Below are 14,244 nucleotides of genomic sequence, written 5' to 3' on the forward strand. Positions count from 1 at the left end.
TATATATATATATATATATATATATATATATAAAAAATATGAAGTAAAAATAGAAAAGTAGAAAATAAAAGAAACATATATGAGGCATGGCACAGCGGAAATCAGCTTTATTAGGAGAAAACAGCAGGGAAGGTTAGGTCAGAGTTTCATGGAAGAAAAGACAAAAACCAGCAGGCAGGACTAGGTCAAGGAAAAAAGGATTACAATGAGAAAGGCAGCAGGGAAGAATAGATCGGAAAACGTAGCAGTAAAAGAAGAATAGAAAATACTGTAAAATAAATAATGGAAGGAGAGATTTTACTGGAAAAGTCAGCTTTTACTGAACAACCAACAGTGAACCGGGTAGAATGAGTACACATGACTGAGAAAAAAACAGGGTAATTGGTCTTTAGCAGTCCAAGTTTTCAGCCCTTGTGATTGCTCACAGCACTGAACATAGAATAATCTGGTTCTATAGCTGTTTCGTTTGCATAAGGCCCCTTTCACACTGGGGCGAGAGGCGCGGTGGCAGTATAGCGCCGCAAAATATAGCGGCGCTATACCTTCGGAATTGCCGCGGTATTCGGCCGCTAGCGGCATGGTATTAACCCCTGCTAGCGGCCGATAAAGGGTTAATACCACCCGCAATGCGCCTCTGCAGAAGTCACAAGACTTCTTTTAAATGGGAAGGAGCGGTGAAGGAGCGGTATACATACATGCAATTATTTTAGTAAATATAAACTGCTAAATACATTTTCTCATTAGCAGTATATAGCAGTCTTGTGACTTTTATCAGTGTCTGGTTAAAGCTTGTAGGAGGAGTTTTCATTCTCCTCTGACTTTCTGACTGTCCTATGAGGCTGCAGAACCCCTGACCCTTTGTCTGGACAGTGCTGATTGGCCCTGCGCTGATCACATGCACTCTCCAAGAAAAAAAAAAAAAACTACATTTGAGCATGTGTAGAGTGACCCCCCAAAGGCTCTGTCTTATCAGGAGATGGATTTAGGACAGTGTAAGTAGGGGAGCATCAGAGAAGACAGGATCAAACAGCCTTTTTACACATTGTGGAGGATTAACCCTTTAGGTTCCACAGTGAGTAAAACAAGCATACTTTACTGCATATACAGACAGACTTTACTGTTGTTGGTTTTAGTAAACTCTTTAGTGTCATGCTCCGTACACACGACCGGGATTCCCGGCAGTAAAAAGTCAGGAATCCCGGGATGAAAACTGAGAACCTGCTCAGTAACTTTCCCCGTGTACACACCAGAGGTTTTCTCGTTGGGAAAACTGGGGTGAGAGCTTTGGCCGGGAATCCCGGTCATGTGTATGCTCCACCGCAGTGTTTCCCATAGGGAAACTGCCAGGAAAAAGAACGCTGGGAATCGTGGCAGGAAAATCGAGAACATGTTCTCATTTTTCCCACCGCGATTCGCGTCCGTTTTCCTGTCAAGAAAACTGCCATGGAGCATACACACGGCCAGTTTTCCCAGCCAAAAGCTATCATAGCAGTTTTCCCGATGGAAAAACTGGTTGTGTGTACGTGGCATCAGCCCTTCTAACTGGAATGCTTCAACATTTTGAAAGAATGGATTACTTATTTATACATATAGTACAATAATAACCGTTTAGGTTTTGGAGCTGAGCAGTATTCAAAATCCTATTGTGTATTTGTTCTCAGCAAGTCTGTTAGCAAGCCAAGACTGGTACAGTGTCCAATGGGAAAATTCTTCATTCGTTTTCTATTCTTTGTGCATTTGTTATAAATGTTTTCCCTTATTTATTTTTTCTTGTAGATCTCCCAAGACAGGATGGAAAAGTTGCTTTTGTAACTGGAGGCTCAAGGGGGATAGGATATTATACAGCAAAACATTTAGCCAAACATGGAATGCACGTGATAATAGGTAAGCTACATTGTTCTATTTCTATTTGTTCTTGTAGTCATAATTGTGTTCTTTGTATTGGACAGCATGGTGGCTGTGATTAGCAATCTTGCAATGTGAAGTTATAAATTTAAATTCCTTCTACGGACTTTTGTTTTACAATCCAAAAACTGCATCTCAAGCCTCGTACACACGACCGAGGAACTCGACGGGCGAAACACATAGATTTCCTCGTCAAGTTCCTTGTTAGGCTGTCAAGGAACTCGACAAGGCAAGTTTCTCCATTCCCGTCGAGGAAAAAGAAGACATGCTCTCTTTTTGGCTCGACGGGATCCTCGTCGAAAAATGTACACACGACCGGTTTCCTCGGCAAAAAAAAAATCCCAGCAAGTTTCTTGCTGGTTTTTGCCAAGAAACTCGGTCGTGTGTACGAGGCCTGAATAATACTAGACCTAATTTGGTTTCCTGCTTTACCATGGGTAGCCGTAAGGAGTAAAAATGTACCGGTACTTAGTCCACAAATTGATGATCATTACCCCATAAGGCTGGATTCACACCTTTGCATTTTTTGTGCTTTTTTTTTGCAGATTTGCACTACAGTCCATTTACCGTGGTTTCCTATGGAACATGTTCCGTAGTGCAAATCTGCAAAATGCAAAAAGCACTAAAAATGCATAGGTGTGAATTCAGCGTAAGGAGGTATACATAGCCTTTTTTTTTTTTTAAGCATCGGGCAATGTTCAAAGTGCAGTTACCCATTGCGACCGATTAGCATTGCTTCTTTATTGTTTTAAACTGCTGAAAATACAGGTTACCTGTGTTTTTTTTTTGTCTACCCTTGATATTTTTATTGCTTTTGATTTACTTAAAAACATTGGAATAAAAGGTACATTACCTTAAACCTAACCTAAATACTAATAGCCGGATTCTCAAAGACTTACGACGGCGTATCAGTAGATACGCCGTCGTAAGTCCGAATCCGCGCCGTTGTATCTTTAAGCGTATTCTCAGTCTGAGATACGCTTCTCTGTTGCTAAGATACAACCGGCGTAAGTCTCCTACGCCGTTGTATCTTAGCTGCATATTTACGCTGGCCGCTATGGGCGTGTACGTTGATTTACGCCTAGAATATGCAAATGACCTAGATACGCGTAAGGCGTTTTTCCGGCGTAAAGATAAACCACCAAAAAGATGGCGCAGCCCATGCAAGATATGGACGACGGAACAGCCGCCGTATTTTTTACGTCATTTGTGTAAGCGTACGTGAATGGGGCTGGGCGTAGGTTACGTACACGTCGAAAGCAAGGAGTCTTCGCGACGTGATTCTGAGCATGCGTGCGCATGCGCCGTACCAACGGCCCTCATTTACATGGGGTCACGGGTAATTTACATGGAGCACGACCACTACCTGCCTAATTTGAATTAGGCGGGGTTACGCCGGGCCATTTGCGCTACGCCGACGTAACTTAAGAGGCAAGTGCTTTGTGAATACAGTACTTGCCTCACTATCTTAACGTCGGCATAGTGCAAATGGGATGCGCTACGCCGACCTAAAGAAGCGCCGCTCTACCTGAATCCGGCTATAAGGGTATACCTCTTATGCCCTATACTCCAGCAAGGCTCTGCCTAATCCAGAGAATATAAACATTTGACTGGGCTGCCTGTTATTTATAGGGTTAGTTACCTTTACCAAAAAACTGCCTATGTAGATGAGGGACGTCTGTAGATGAAAACAAGCTGTGCAGCTTTGACCAAAATTGAATAATGCTTTTGCTATAGGTGTAGGCCACAGGTGTCAAACACAAGGCCCGTGTGCCGAATCCGGCCCTCCATGCCATTTCATGCAGCCCCCGCACCTCTCCAACAGCTGCAGGAGAGCTTCAACCCGCCTCTGGTCCTCCTCCAGACCCCTACTTTCTTCTTTCAAGCAATGCATCCAGCAGCCGCATAAGGAAAGGCAGTGCACTGTGAAGTAAGGGAGAGTAGGGGACTCAACTTCTGCTGGTGGGGTGGCTCTTGATATCAAATGTAAGGGGAGGGAATGCGCTGGACTTCTAATCTTACAGATAAAACCGGCCCTTTTGAGGGCAATCATAATGCTGATGCGGCCCACAATGAAATTCAGTTTGACACCCCTGTTGTAGGCCATTTACATACCTCATGTTGCTAAGCTATGCAGCTATTAGGCCCCTTTCACACTAGCGGACCGTTTGGGTCCGCTTGCCCATTTTTCAGGCGGACCTGATCAGACCACCATTGTTCTCTATGGGGCGGCAGATGTCATCTGCCGGCATCCGATCTGGTCCGCTTATAACAGACAGATGAGAATATGTTCGCCATCCATTCATTAGATTTGATGACAATTGGATAGCAATGTACATGCAGTCCATTTCCATCCAACCGCCTCATAGAGAACAGTGGGCTGTGTCCATGTCCACTCTGCATAGTGGAGCGAACACGGATCTGTCATCCGCCTACTCAGCATGCTCTTTCACTTCCCTGATGCAGTAGCTCTGAGCTTAGTGTCTGAGAGCTCACTCCTGTGATGGGGAAGATGAACAATAATAGAGTTTCCTCAATTAGCAAGCAACGTCCTGGGAGTTTTTTTAGGTCAGGCTTTTTGAAATATGTAAATGGCCTACACCAATAGCAAGGGTATTATTCAATTTTAGTCAGTGCTGCACAGTTTGGGCCAGATTCACAAAAGGGATACGACGGCGTTTCTCCTGATACGCCGTCGTATCCCTGTTTCTATCTATGCGACTGATTCATAGAATCAGTTACGCATAGATATCCCTAAGATCCGACAGGTGTAATAGTTTTACACTGTCGGATCTTAGGATGCAGTACCGCGGCCGCCGCTGGGGGGAGTTCGCGTCGTAAACCAGCGTCGGGTATGCAAACTAGGAGTTACGGCGATCCACGAAGCTTTTTCCCGTCGTTACGTCGCCGCGAGTGTTAGTTTGCCGTCGCAAAGATAGGGCACCTTTTACAAAGTGGAAAATTACTCCACCATGTAAAAGTATACCCGTCTTTCCCGCGTCGCTTTTGAATTTTTTAAAAAAAAAATTCTTCTTCCCGACGCAAGTCTTTTTTTCACGTCGCGATTCACAAAACGTCGGCGCGTCGTAATTTTGCCCAAAGCACGTCGGGAAATTAACGTCGGGAGCATGCGCAGTACGTCCGGCGCGGGAGTGTGCCTAATTTAAATGGTACCCGCCCCATTTAAATTGGTCCGCCTTGCGCCGGACGGATTTACGATACACTGCCACAAATTTCCAGGTAAGTGCTTTGTGGATTGGGCACTTAGACAGAAAATTTGCGGCGGTGTAACGTAAATCGGTTACGTTGCGCTGCGCCCGGGCTATGTGAATCTGACCCTTTGTTTTTATCAGATGCCCCTTATCTGCATAGGCAGTTGTATGGTAAAAGTGAACCAACCATTAGTGGAACCTCGGATTGCGAGTAACGCGGTTAACAAGCGTTTCGTAATATGAGCACTGTATTTTAAGAAATCGTGACTCAGTTTGCGAGTATTGTCTCGCAAAACGAGCATGATTCAGGCCAAAGCGGTGTAGAGTACCGGTGTGCAGTAGAATAAACTTCCAGCAGAGGTAGTGCGTCAGTAAATTATAAGTGGTTTTTGCATGGGACAAACATACAAACATGTATAAAAAAAATAAAAATAAAAAACAACAGATTTGATGGACCCCTTGGGCCAAATTCTCAAAAAGGCTGCGTAACTTAAATTTCAGCAGTTAAGTTACACTGACTTAAAATTTCTACCTAAGTGCCTGATCGTCAAAGCACTTAGGTAGAAATTACACGCTGTGTAACTTAAGTGCCGCCGTCGTAAGGCGGTCCTCCTCTCCTGGGGGCGTTTAAAATTTAAATGAGGCGCGCTCCCGCGCCGGCCGTACTGCGCATGCGTGTGAAGTCATTTTCCCGACGTGCAGCGCGCGAACGTAATTAACGCCGGTCGGCTTTGAGAATTTCGACGGGACACTAAAGTTGCGACGGGTGAAAAAAAAAGACGCGCCGGGAAAACAAATAATTATAAAAAAAAATGTCAGCGTCGCTCAGCATGCATTCCTGAGAGGGAGAACTCCATGCCAATTTTCAAAGAAAAAAACGGCATGGGTTCCCCCCCCAGGAGCATACCAGGCCCTTAGGTCTGGTATGGGTTGTAAGGAGACCCCCCCACGCCGAAAAATCGACGTAGGGGGTCCCCCTACAATCCATACCAGACCCGTATCCAAAGCACGCTACCCGGCCGGTCAGGAATGGGAGTGGGGACGAGCGAGCGCCCCCCCCCTCCTGAGCCGTGCCAGGCCGCATGCCCTCAACATGGGGGGGTTTGGTGCTCTGGGGCAGGGGGGCGCACTGCGGGCCCCCCCACCCCAGAGCACCCTGTCCCCATGTTGATGAGGACAGGACCTCTTCCCGACAACCCTTGCCATTGGTTGTCGGGGTCTGCGGGAGGGGACTTATCGGAATCTGGGAGTCCCCTTTAATAAGGGGGCCCCCAGATACCGGCCCCCCACCCTAAGTGAATGGATATGGGGTACATCGTACCCCTATCCATTCACCTGTAGGCAAAAAGTAAAATTTAGTAAACACACAACACAAGGCTTTTTAAAATAATTTATTATTCTGCTCCGGATGCCCCCCCTGTCTTCGTTATTAGCTCAATTAGCAGGGGGGCTTCTTCTTCCACTCTCCGGGGGTCTTCCGCTCTCCGGGGGTCTTCTCCGCTCTCCGGGGGGGGCTTCTCCGGACTCCGGGGGGCTTCTTCCATCTTCTCCCCTCTTCCGCTGTTGACTCGGCGAACCCCGGTTCTTCTGCAGCTCTCCGGTGCCTTCTTCTTCAGCGCTGGCTGCCTGCTATGTTTGTGTGTTAGCTCGATTTCAAACAGGCAGCCGGCGCGGTCTTCTGTGACGTCAGGGTCTTCTGTTCTTCTCCCCTCTTCCGATGTTGCCTCGTCGCCTGTTGTCGCTGTAATGATGGAAGCGCGCCTTGCATCACATTTATATAGGCATCACCGTCCCATCATGCTCCGGTAGGTACCCACGTGGTGGGTGCCTACCCACGTGCACCCACCACGTGGGTACCTGCCGGAGCATGATGGGACGGTGATGCCTATATAAATGGGATGCAAGGCGCGCTTCCATCATTACAGCGACAACAGGCGACGAGGCAACATCGGAAGAGGGGAGAAGACCAGAAGACCCTGACGCCACAGAAGACCGCGCCGGCTGCCTGTTTGAAATTGAGCTAACACACAAACATAGCAGGCAGCCAGCGCTGAAGAAGAAGGCACCGGAGAGCTGCAGAAGAACCGGGGTTCGCCGAGTCAACAGCGGAAGAGGGGAGAAGATGGAAGAAGCCCCCCGGAGTCCGGAGAAGCCCCCCCCGGAGAGCGGAGAAGACCCCCCGAGAGCGGAAGACCCCCGGAGAGCGGAAGACCCCCGGAGAGTGGAAGAAGAAGCCCCCCCTGCTAATTGAGCTAATAACGAAGACAGGGGGGGCATCCGGAGCAGAATAATAAATTATTTTAAAAAGCCTTGTGTTGTGTGTTTACTAAATTTTACTTTTTGCCTACAGGTGAATGGATAGGGGTACGATGTACCCCATATCCATTCACTTAGGGTGGGGGGCCGGTATCTGGGGGCCCCCTTATTAAAGGGGACTCCCAGATTCCGATAAGTCCCCTCCCGCAGACCCCGACAACCAATGGCAAGGGTTGTCGGGAAGAGGTCCTGTCCTCATCAACATGGGGACAGGGTGCTCTGGGGTGGGGGGGCCCGCAGTGCGCCCCCCTGCCCCAGAGCACCAAACCCCCCCATGTTGAGGGCATGCGGCCTGGCACGGCTCAGGAGGGGGGGGACGCTCGCTCGTCCCCAATCCCATTCCTGACCGGCCGGGTAGCGTGCTTTGGATACGGGTCTGGTATGGATTGTAGGGGGACCCCCTACGTCAATTTTTCGGCGTGGGGGGGTCTCCTTACAACCCATACCAGACCTAAGGGCCTGGTATGCTCCTGGGGGGGAACCCATGCCGGTTTTGAATTTAAAAACTGCCGTGGAGTTCTCCCTCAGGAATGCATACCAAATGCCGTCGCTGGAATGGGCCTTTACAAGGTTTGGCTAACTTTCCACATTATAAAACCAGCCCTAGGTTTGCGCCGGCAAATTCGGAACTTAGGCAGAAATCAAAGTGCTGAAATGCTTTGAAAATCTGCTTAAGTCCTCATTTGCATACGCAAAGCTGCATTTCAATGAGAAATGCCCCCAGTGGCGGATGCGGTACTGCATCCTAAAATCTGACCGTGTAAGTGTCTTACACATGTCAGATTTTCTGCCTAACTTTGGAAAAAGCCTTTTGAGAATCGTTTCCAAAGTTAGGCACAGGGATACGCAGGCTGAACAGCAGTTAAGTCTGCGTATCTCTTTTGAGAATTTGGCCCCTTGATCTTTTTTACTGCCATCACTTTCCTATGTTTCTGTAATGATGCAAAGGATAGTCAGAGACTGTGGATACAGGTGTGGTTGGAGATGAGAACATGCTACAAATGTGGTTGGAAATGGCTGCAAAAGACTATGAAGAACATGTTAATGCGGTAATAAACCCAAAAACAAAAATATATTAAATTGCACCTTGCCAATTCTTAGACGTCGTGGCTGCATTTGTGTTCTTTTTTAGGCATTTTTTACGCTATCTACACGTTTGATATTCTTCAACTTCCTTTAAAGTGGTTGTACACCCTGTACAACCACTTTCACCTACAGGTAAGCCTATATTAAGGCTTACATGTAGGTGCTGGAAATATCTCCTAACCTACACGGTTTAGGAAATATTTACAATGTCCCCATACGCTGAGGTCTTCTGCGCATGCGCCAATGTATTTGGTGCATTCACACTTTAGAAAGGGCACACTGTGCTGTTTCTAGAGGGGTCATGCCGTGACTGGCGGCCCCCGTGCACATGTGCGGTAGTGATGTCTGTGGCCCCGGAAGGAGGGGGGCTGAAGATGGACGCTTCCAGCCAGCGGGGACATTGGGGACATCGCATGCTTCGGTTTCAGGTAAGTGGCACATAACGGGCTAAAAAATAAAATGAATGCTTTCAGCACATCTAAGGATTTCTAAGCTGTTACAGTATTTGTTAATTTTTTGTTTTTAGGTTTAATACCACTTTAGATGTGACTGCTAAAGATCACTGCCAGTATCACCTCCTAACAGATCAGTGCCCCCACATTTGCACTTCTTACAGCCCCTTTAGTACTGACGTGTCACAGGCTACACACCAGGGTTAAAGCAGTGGCTGTCAACTTTATTGGGACCATGCCCCAATATAAAAAAATAAATACAATTATACTCACAATAAAAATATGGAAATACAAAGTATGTATTGAAATGCTGGAGGACTATAGATGGAGCTGGGTGTCACATTGAGGGGATGGGGGTTTTGGAAGTAGTGAGGGGACTCTACAGCAGACTTGATGGCCTTGTAGTGGATGAGGTTTCTTGAGGAAGCTGGGGAAAACTGTAGGGAATGAGGTCTCGCCAGGATGCTGGGGGGCTTTCCCCCCCCCCCTGCTGCATGGCACGGCATTGAGAGCACACCCCCGGCACTTACCCGCTCTTGTGGCAAGGCTGTGGTGTCCGCTCCTCATGCTTCCTCTGCCGTGTATCTCCTCTTCTTCCAAAGTGCTAGGCATCCAAATAGGATCGCCTCACATTTTGGCCAATCGGGAAACTGGTTTTACGACCTGCCTTGTGATTGGCGCGGAGGAACTTTAGTGTGAAAATAGTGAAAAGTCATTCCCTATCGTCACACAACTGGGTGGGCTTGAAGTGCAATGCTCTGCTCCCTGAGGCCACCCTTTTTTGAAGCCTATTAGTGCCTCTGGCTCTAATCAAGTGCTTCAAAAAAATACCCACCCCGCATTGGAATCCATGGTCTGGTGCTCTGATATGTAGATCAGAAGGCCAGGTGCGTGCATGGTATCTGGGCACATTGTGTTAGGTTCACGGGCACTGTGGGCCAATATGGGAAGTTAGGGGACACTATGGGAGTTGGAAGGTTAGAGTATATGTAGCTGGCTGGAAACCCAGAAGGATGAAAGATGCAGCCCAGCAGTAGGTCATGTTGATGGCCAGTGATGAGAACCACTGCTCTAGAGCAGGGGTGTCAAACTGGCGGCCCTCCAGCTGTTGCAAAACTACAAGTCCCATGAGGCATTGCAAGGCTAAGGCCTCGTACACACGGCCGAGGAACTCGACGTGCCAAACACATCGAGTTCCTCGGCCAGTTCAGCCCTGAAGCCGCCGAGGAGCTCGGCGGGACGAGAGCTCCCATAGAACAACGAGGAAATAGAGAACATGTTCTCTATTTCCTCGCCGAGGTCCTCGTCGGCTTCCTCGGCCGAAAGTGTACACACGGCCGGGTTTCTCGGCAGAATTCAGCCAGAAACTCGGTCGGAAGCTGAATTCTGCCGAGGAAACTGGTCGTGTGTGCGGGGCCTCACAGTTACAAGCATGACTTCCACAGGCAGAGGCATGATGGGACTTGTAGTTTCGGAACAGCTGGAGGGCCGCCAGTTTGACACCCCCTGTTTACAGCTGGACATTCAAAAAAAATCTGCATTCCTGTGCTCTTACCCATTATACAAACTATCAAACCAATACATGACTATGAGAGAAAATTACTTTTCATACAGCTCCTTGAAAAGACAGCACACATCAAGAATTGCATTTATTTAAAGCATTAAATAGAACTGTGCAACAGTTGTGAATATTTCATTGCAATTCAGTAAATAAACATTCAGTTCATCTATTACAGCAGGAAACAATGAAGCTGATGGCATTGAAGCGGTGAGACAAATACAACAAGACACCCTGAATGAGAAAGGTATGCATTTTGTATGAACTCTCTAGCATGAAAGCATAGCAGCCAAAGGAGCACTATCTGTATTAGTAATACTGTTTAGTGGACCATAAGGTTTAGCTGGCTGGGTGAGTCATAAATAAACATTTCAATCATTGTATATTTTGAAATTAATTTATTTGCATTTATTTTGTATAATTTTTCTTTTAAAAATGATTTGCAAATGCAGTAGCAGTACTACTGATACATCTGTGCCTTTTTATATTGTGACTTTTGGATTGATAAACACACATTATTCATGAATAGCAGAGTAAAAACAACTTGAGAAATCAGATTAAACTGGGAAAGTAAAGCTAGCAAACACAGTCATTGTCAATGGGGGCCATTTCTAAGTTTGCTCCATTTTCCTTGCTTTAGTTGTCAAAAATCAGCAACATTTTAGAGGTAAATAAATCTACTTTTTGCATGGAGTAGAGAATGGTCAGGACCCCTGTCAGTTTTCGTTTTAGCCACCTGTGGCCTATTTGGGAGACCTTTCGCTTCCTGCCCTGTAGACACAACAGAAGGTAAGAGAAGTTCTATCCAAAGTGAGGAAAATAGCCTCTTATGCCCCGTACACACGATCAGAAATTCCGACAGCAAAAGTCCGATGTGAGCTTTTGAATGGAAATTCCGACCGTGTGTATGCTTCATCTGACTTTTGCTGTTGGAATTGCCACCAACAAAAGATTGAGAGCTAGTTCTCAAATTTTCAGATGGAAAAAAATTCCTATCGTCTGTAGCAATTCTGATGTGCAAAATTCCGACGCATCCTCGGAAACAATTTGACGCATTCTCGGAAGCATTGAACCTAATTTCGTAGTGTTGTACGTCACCCCGTTCTTGACGGTCGAAAGTTCAGAGAACTTTTTTGTGACCGTGTGTATGAAAGCCAAGCTTGAGCAGAATTCCGTCGGAAAAAACATCCAAATTTTTTCGGACGGAAAATCTGAACGTGTGTACGCGGCATACGACAGTTGTCATCAGTGTCCTCATTGGAATATTTTATCTTTATTCCTGTTCTGGTACACCTCAACATTTTGGATTCTCCTCACTTTCAGTTGCAGTGACTGTGGTCTAGAGGGTAAATCTCCCCAGCAGGAGATACAGGCAGCAATAAAAACGTGACTGGGTTCTAATCCGAATTCAACACGTACACGTACTGCATTTACTAATGATTGGGATTTGGAATGTTTGTACTGATTAGTGCTATAGTACATTGGCACATATGAGTATTTTAATTTTTCTATTTATTAAAATTAGTTTTAACTGGTATACACTATTGGAGTATTTCTTTTTCATATAAATCAATCCTTGGGAGGGATGGGTACAAAGTTGGAGGAGTCTGTGACCAAGCCTGGAGGAGGGCATACGTGTGTTACTAAGTTGCATATGGCCATTTAATCTTTTGAGGTCATTTGTCTCCTGTAAGCTCTCTTTGATGACACTTTGGTGGTGTGTATTCACTTGGGAGGACTGTGTTCACAAAGGAGAAGACAGAAGTTTCATTGCCACTTCATGGAATTTTGATTTGTGTTTTGTAATTTTTGATTCACTTTAAGTTATTATGATGTAAATATTTTATCTCTCTCCGTTTCAATATCCCCCTACAACATTTCGATGGGAATTAAATCAGAGCTTTGGCAGTCTTTGGCAATCAATAGCTCTCTTTTTCTTCTCTTGAGCTTTTCCTTGGTGTTTTTGCTAGTGTACTTTGGTCCGGACCAACTGCTCTTGCAGAGTACAACTGCACTTTGTAAAGTGCACAGTCTATTTGCTTTTAGTAAATCAACCCCAACCTGCTTGGTTTAGATTGACATGTTGTTATTCTTATTTGATTGAATGCACAGTTGTAAGCTTTCATTTCTACCCAAATGTCAGGTAGAAAATTGTATATGGAGCCAAACTTCTGCATTGAGAATTAAGCTGTTCTACGATATGGTAATTTAAATGCTGTATGCAGCATTTAAGCTAGCTAGGCATGCATTTCAATCAAAAATATCAACAGTGTGGCCAAAATAAAAGAGACGTTGGATGAACTTTGTGTAAAGCCTCCAATTTAAATGTAATCTTCAAGTAGGATTTGATAGTTTTGTTATTTGATAAGCTTTAAAATTAATAATAGGACCTCTACACTTGTAATTTCGAAATTATTGGTATAATAGTTTATAAATTATACTGTACATACCTAAATGATAAACAAATCAAAAAGAATTTGATAAAAATACACGAGAGCTTTGTTCATTGAATTGGCTTTACACATGTTGACAAGGTTACTGGTGCTAGGGGGTCTATGTAGTTTACATCTCTACATTACTAAAAAGATCTTATGCCTTATACACACGATCGGTTTTCCCGGCAGTAAAAAGTCCGCTGGGAAAAAACGAGAACCTGCTTGGTAGCTTTTTCTCCCTACACACGGCCGGGTTTCCCGGCAGGAAAACTGCCATAAGAGCTTTGGTTGGGAAACATGGCCGCATGTATGCTCCACCGCAGGTTTTCCCCATAGGTAAGCTGCTGGCTTAAAACCGCCGGGAATCCCGGCGGAAAAAAGAGAACATGTTTGGGAAAACTGCAATGTATCATACACACAGCCGGTTTTCCCGGCCAAAAGCTGTCATGGCAGTTTTCCCGATGGGAAAACTGGTCGTGTGTACGAGGCATTAGTTAATGGAGGTTGTGGGGTGGGGGGCAAAAAGGGAGTACAAAAATGTTGTCACCACGTTGAAGGCAAATTCAATCATCCCTCACCTGCATTTGTATCTGAGCAGGTAATGATCAGTAAGGAAAATTAATACTTTTTGTAGAACAGATATTAATACTAAAGGGATAATATACCGTTAACTAATCTCGCTAATGAAAATTTTTGTGGACATGGCGCATTAGAGCCTACTTTATGGACATACATAAAAGAGTATTGGAAGTTACTAGTTAAGTCTAATTTCAGTTCAGTTGATTAATATAGTAACAAGATTTAAACTACAATTTAGGTATAAATCATTTAATGATTCGCAGGGTGACCTTGTCTAAGCAAAGCAGTATTGGTTTTCAGTCTACAAAATGTACAGCTTACCAAATTAATTTATTGAGGTACAGTAGCTGTGGAAGCAGCTAGGTGTTTTTAAAATTTTCTAATTCATTCAATTATTTATAAAAATATATTGCAAAAAGACAGCTACAACGTAAATTGGTTGAATAGAACTTGGGCTCTGGATAATGCACTAGTCTGGTACTAGTAGTCAATGTTGGAGAGTGTAGAGACACAACATTACCAGGAATGGCCATTCGTTCAGGTGCAGCACTGAATTCCTTCTCTTGTCAAACCTGAGGAGTCCCCTCCGAAGTTCCCTCCGAAAAAAATCATCAAGCTTCTGTCTCCTGCCCAGGCTTCTGACAGACTGTGGATGATTTACTAAAACTGGTGTACCCCAAATTTGGTGCAGCTGTGCATAA

General features: G+C 45.3%; 1 protein-coding gene across 2 annotated transcripts in view; it reads left to right on the forward strand.

Moving 5' to 3' along the window:
* The window catches only part of DHRSX (dehydrogenase/reductase X-linked), a 631,492-nt gene that overhangs the window by 271,745 nt on the left and 345,503 nt on the right, over window positions 1-14,244 (forward strand). For both annotated transcript variants that reach the window (XM_040338182.1, XM_040338180.1), the window contains exons 2-3: window positions 1,777-1,884; window positions 10,708-10,776. In XM_040338182.1, the coding sequence (XP_040194116.1) occupies window positions 1,869-1,884; window positions 10,708-10,776 (85 nt within the window). In that variant the 5' untranslated portion in view covers window positions 1,777-1,868. The remainder of the gene's footprint in view (window positions 1-1,776; window positions 1,885-10,707; window positions 10,777-14,244) is intronic.

The sequence above is a fragment of the Rana temporaria genome, chromosome 2 (assembly GCF_905171775.1).
Source record: "Rana temporaria chromosome 2, aRanTem1.1, whole genome shotgun sequence".
NCBI classification, from domain to species: Eukaryota; Metazoa; Chordata; class Amphibia; order Anura; family Ranidae; genus Rana; species Rana temporaria.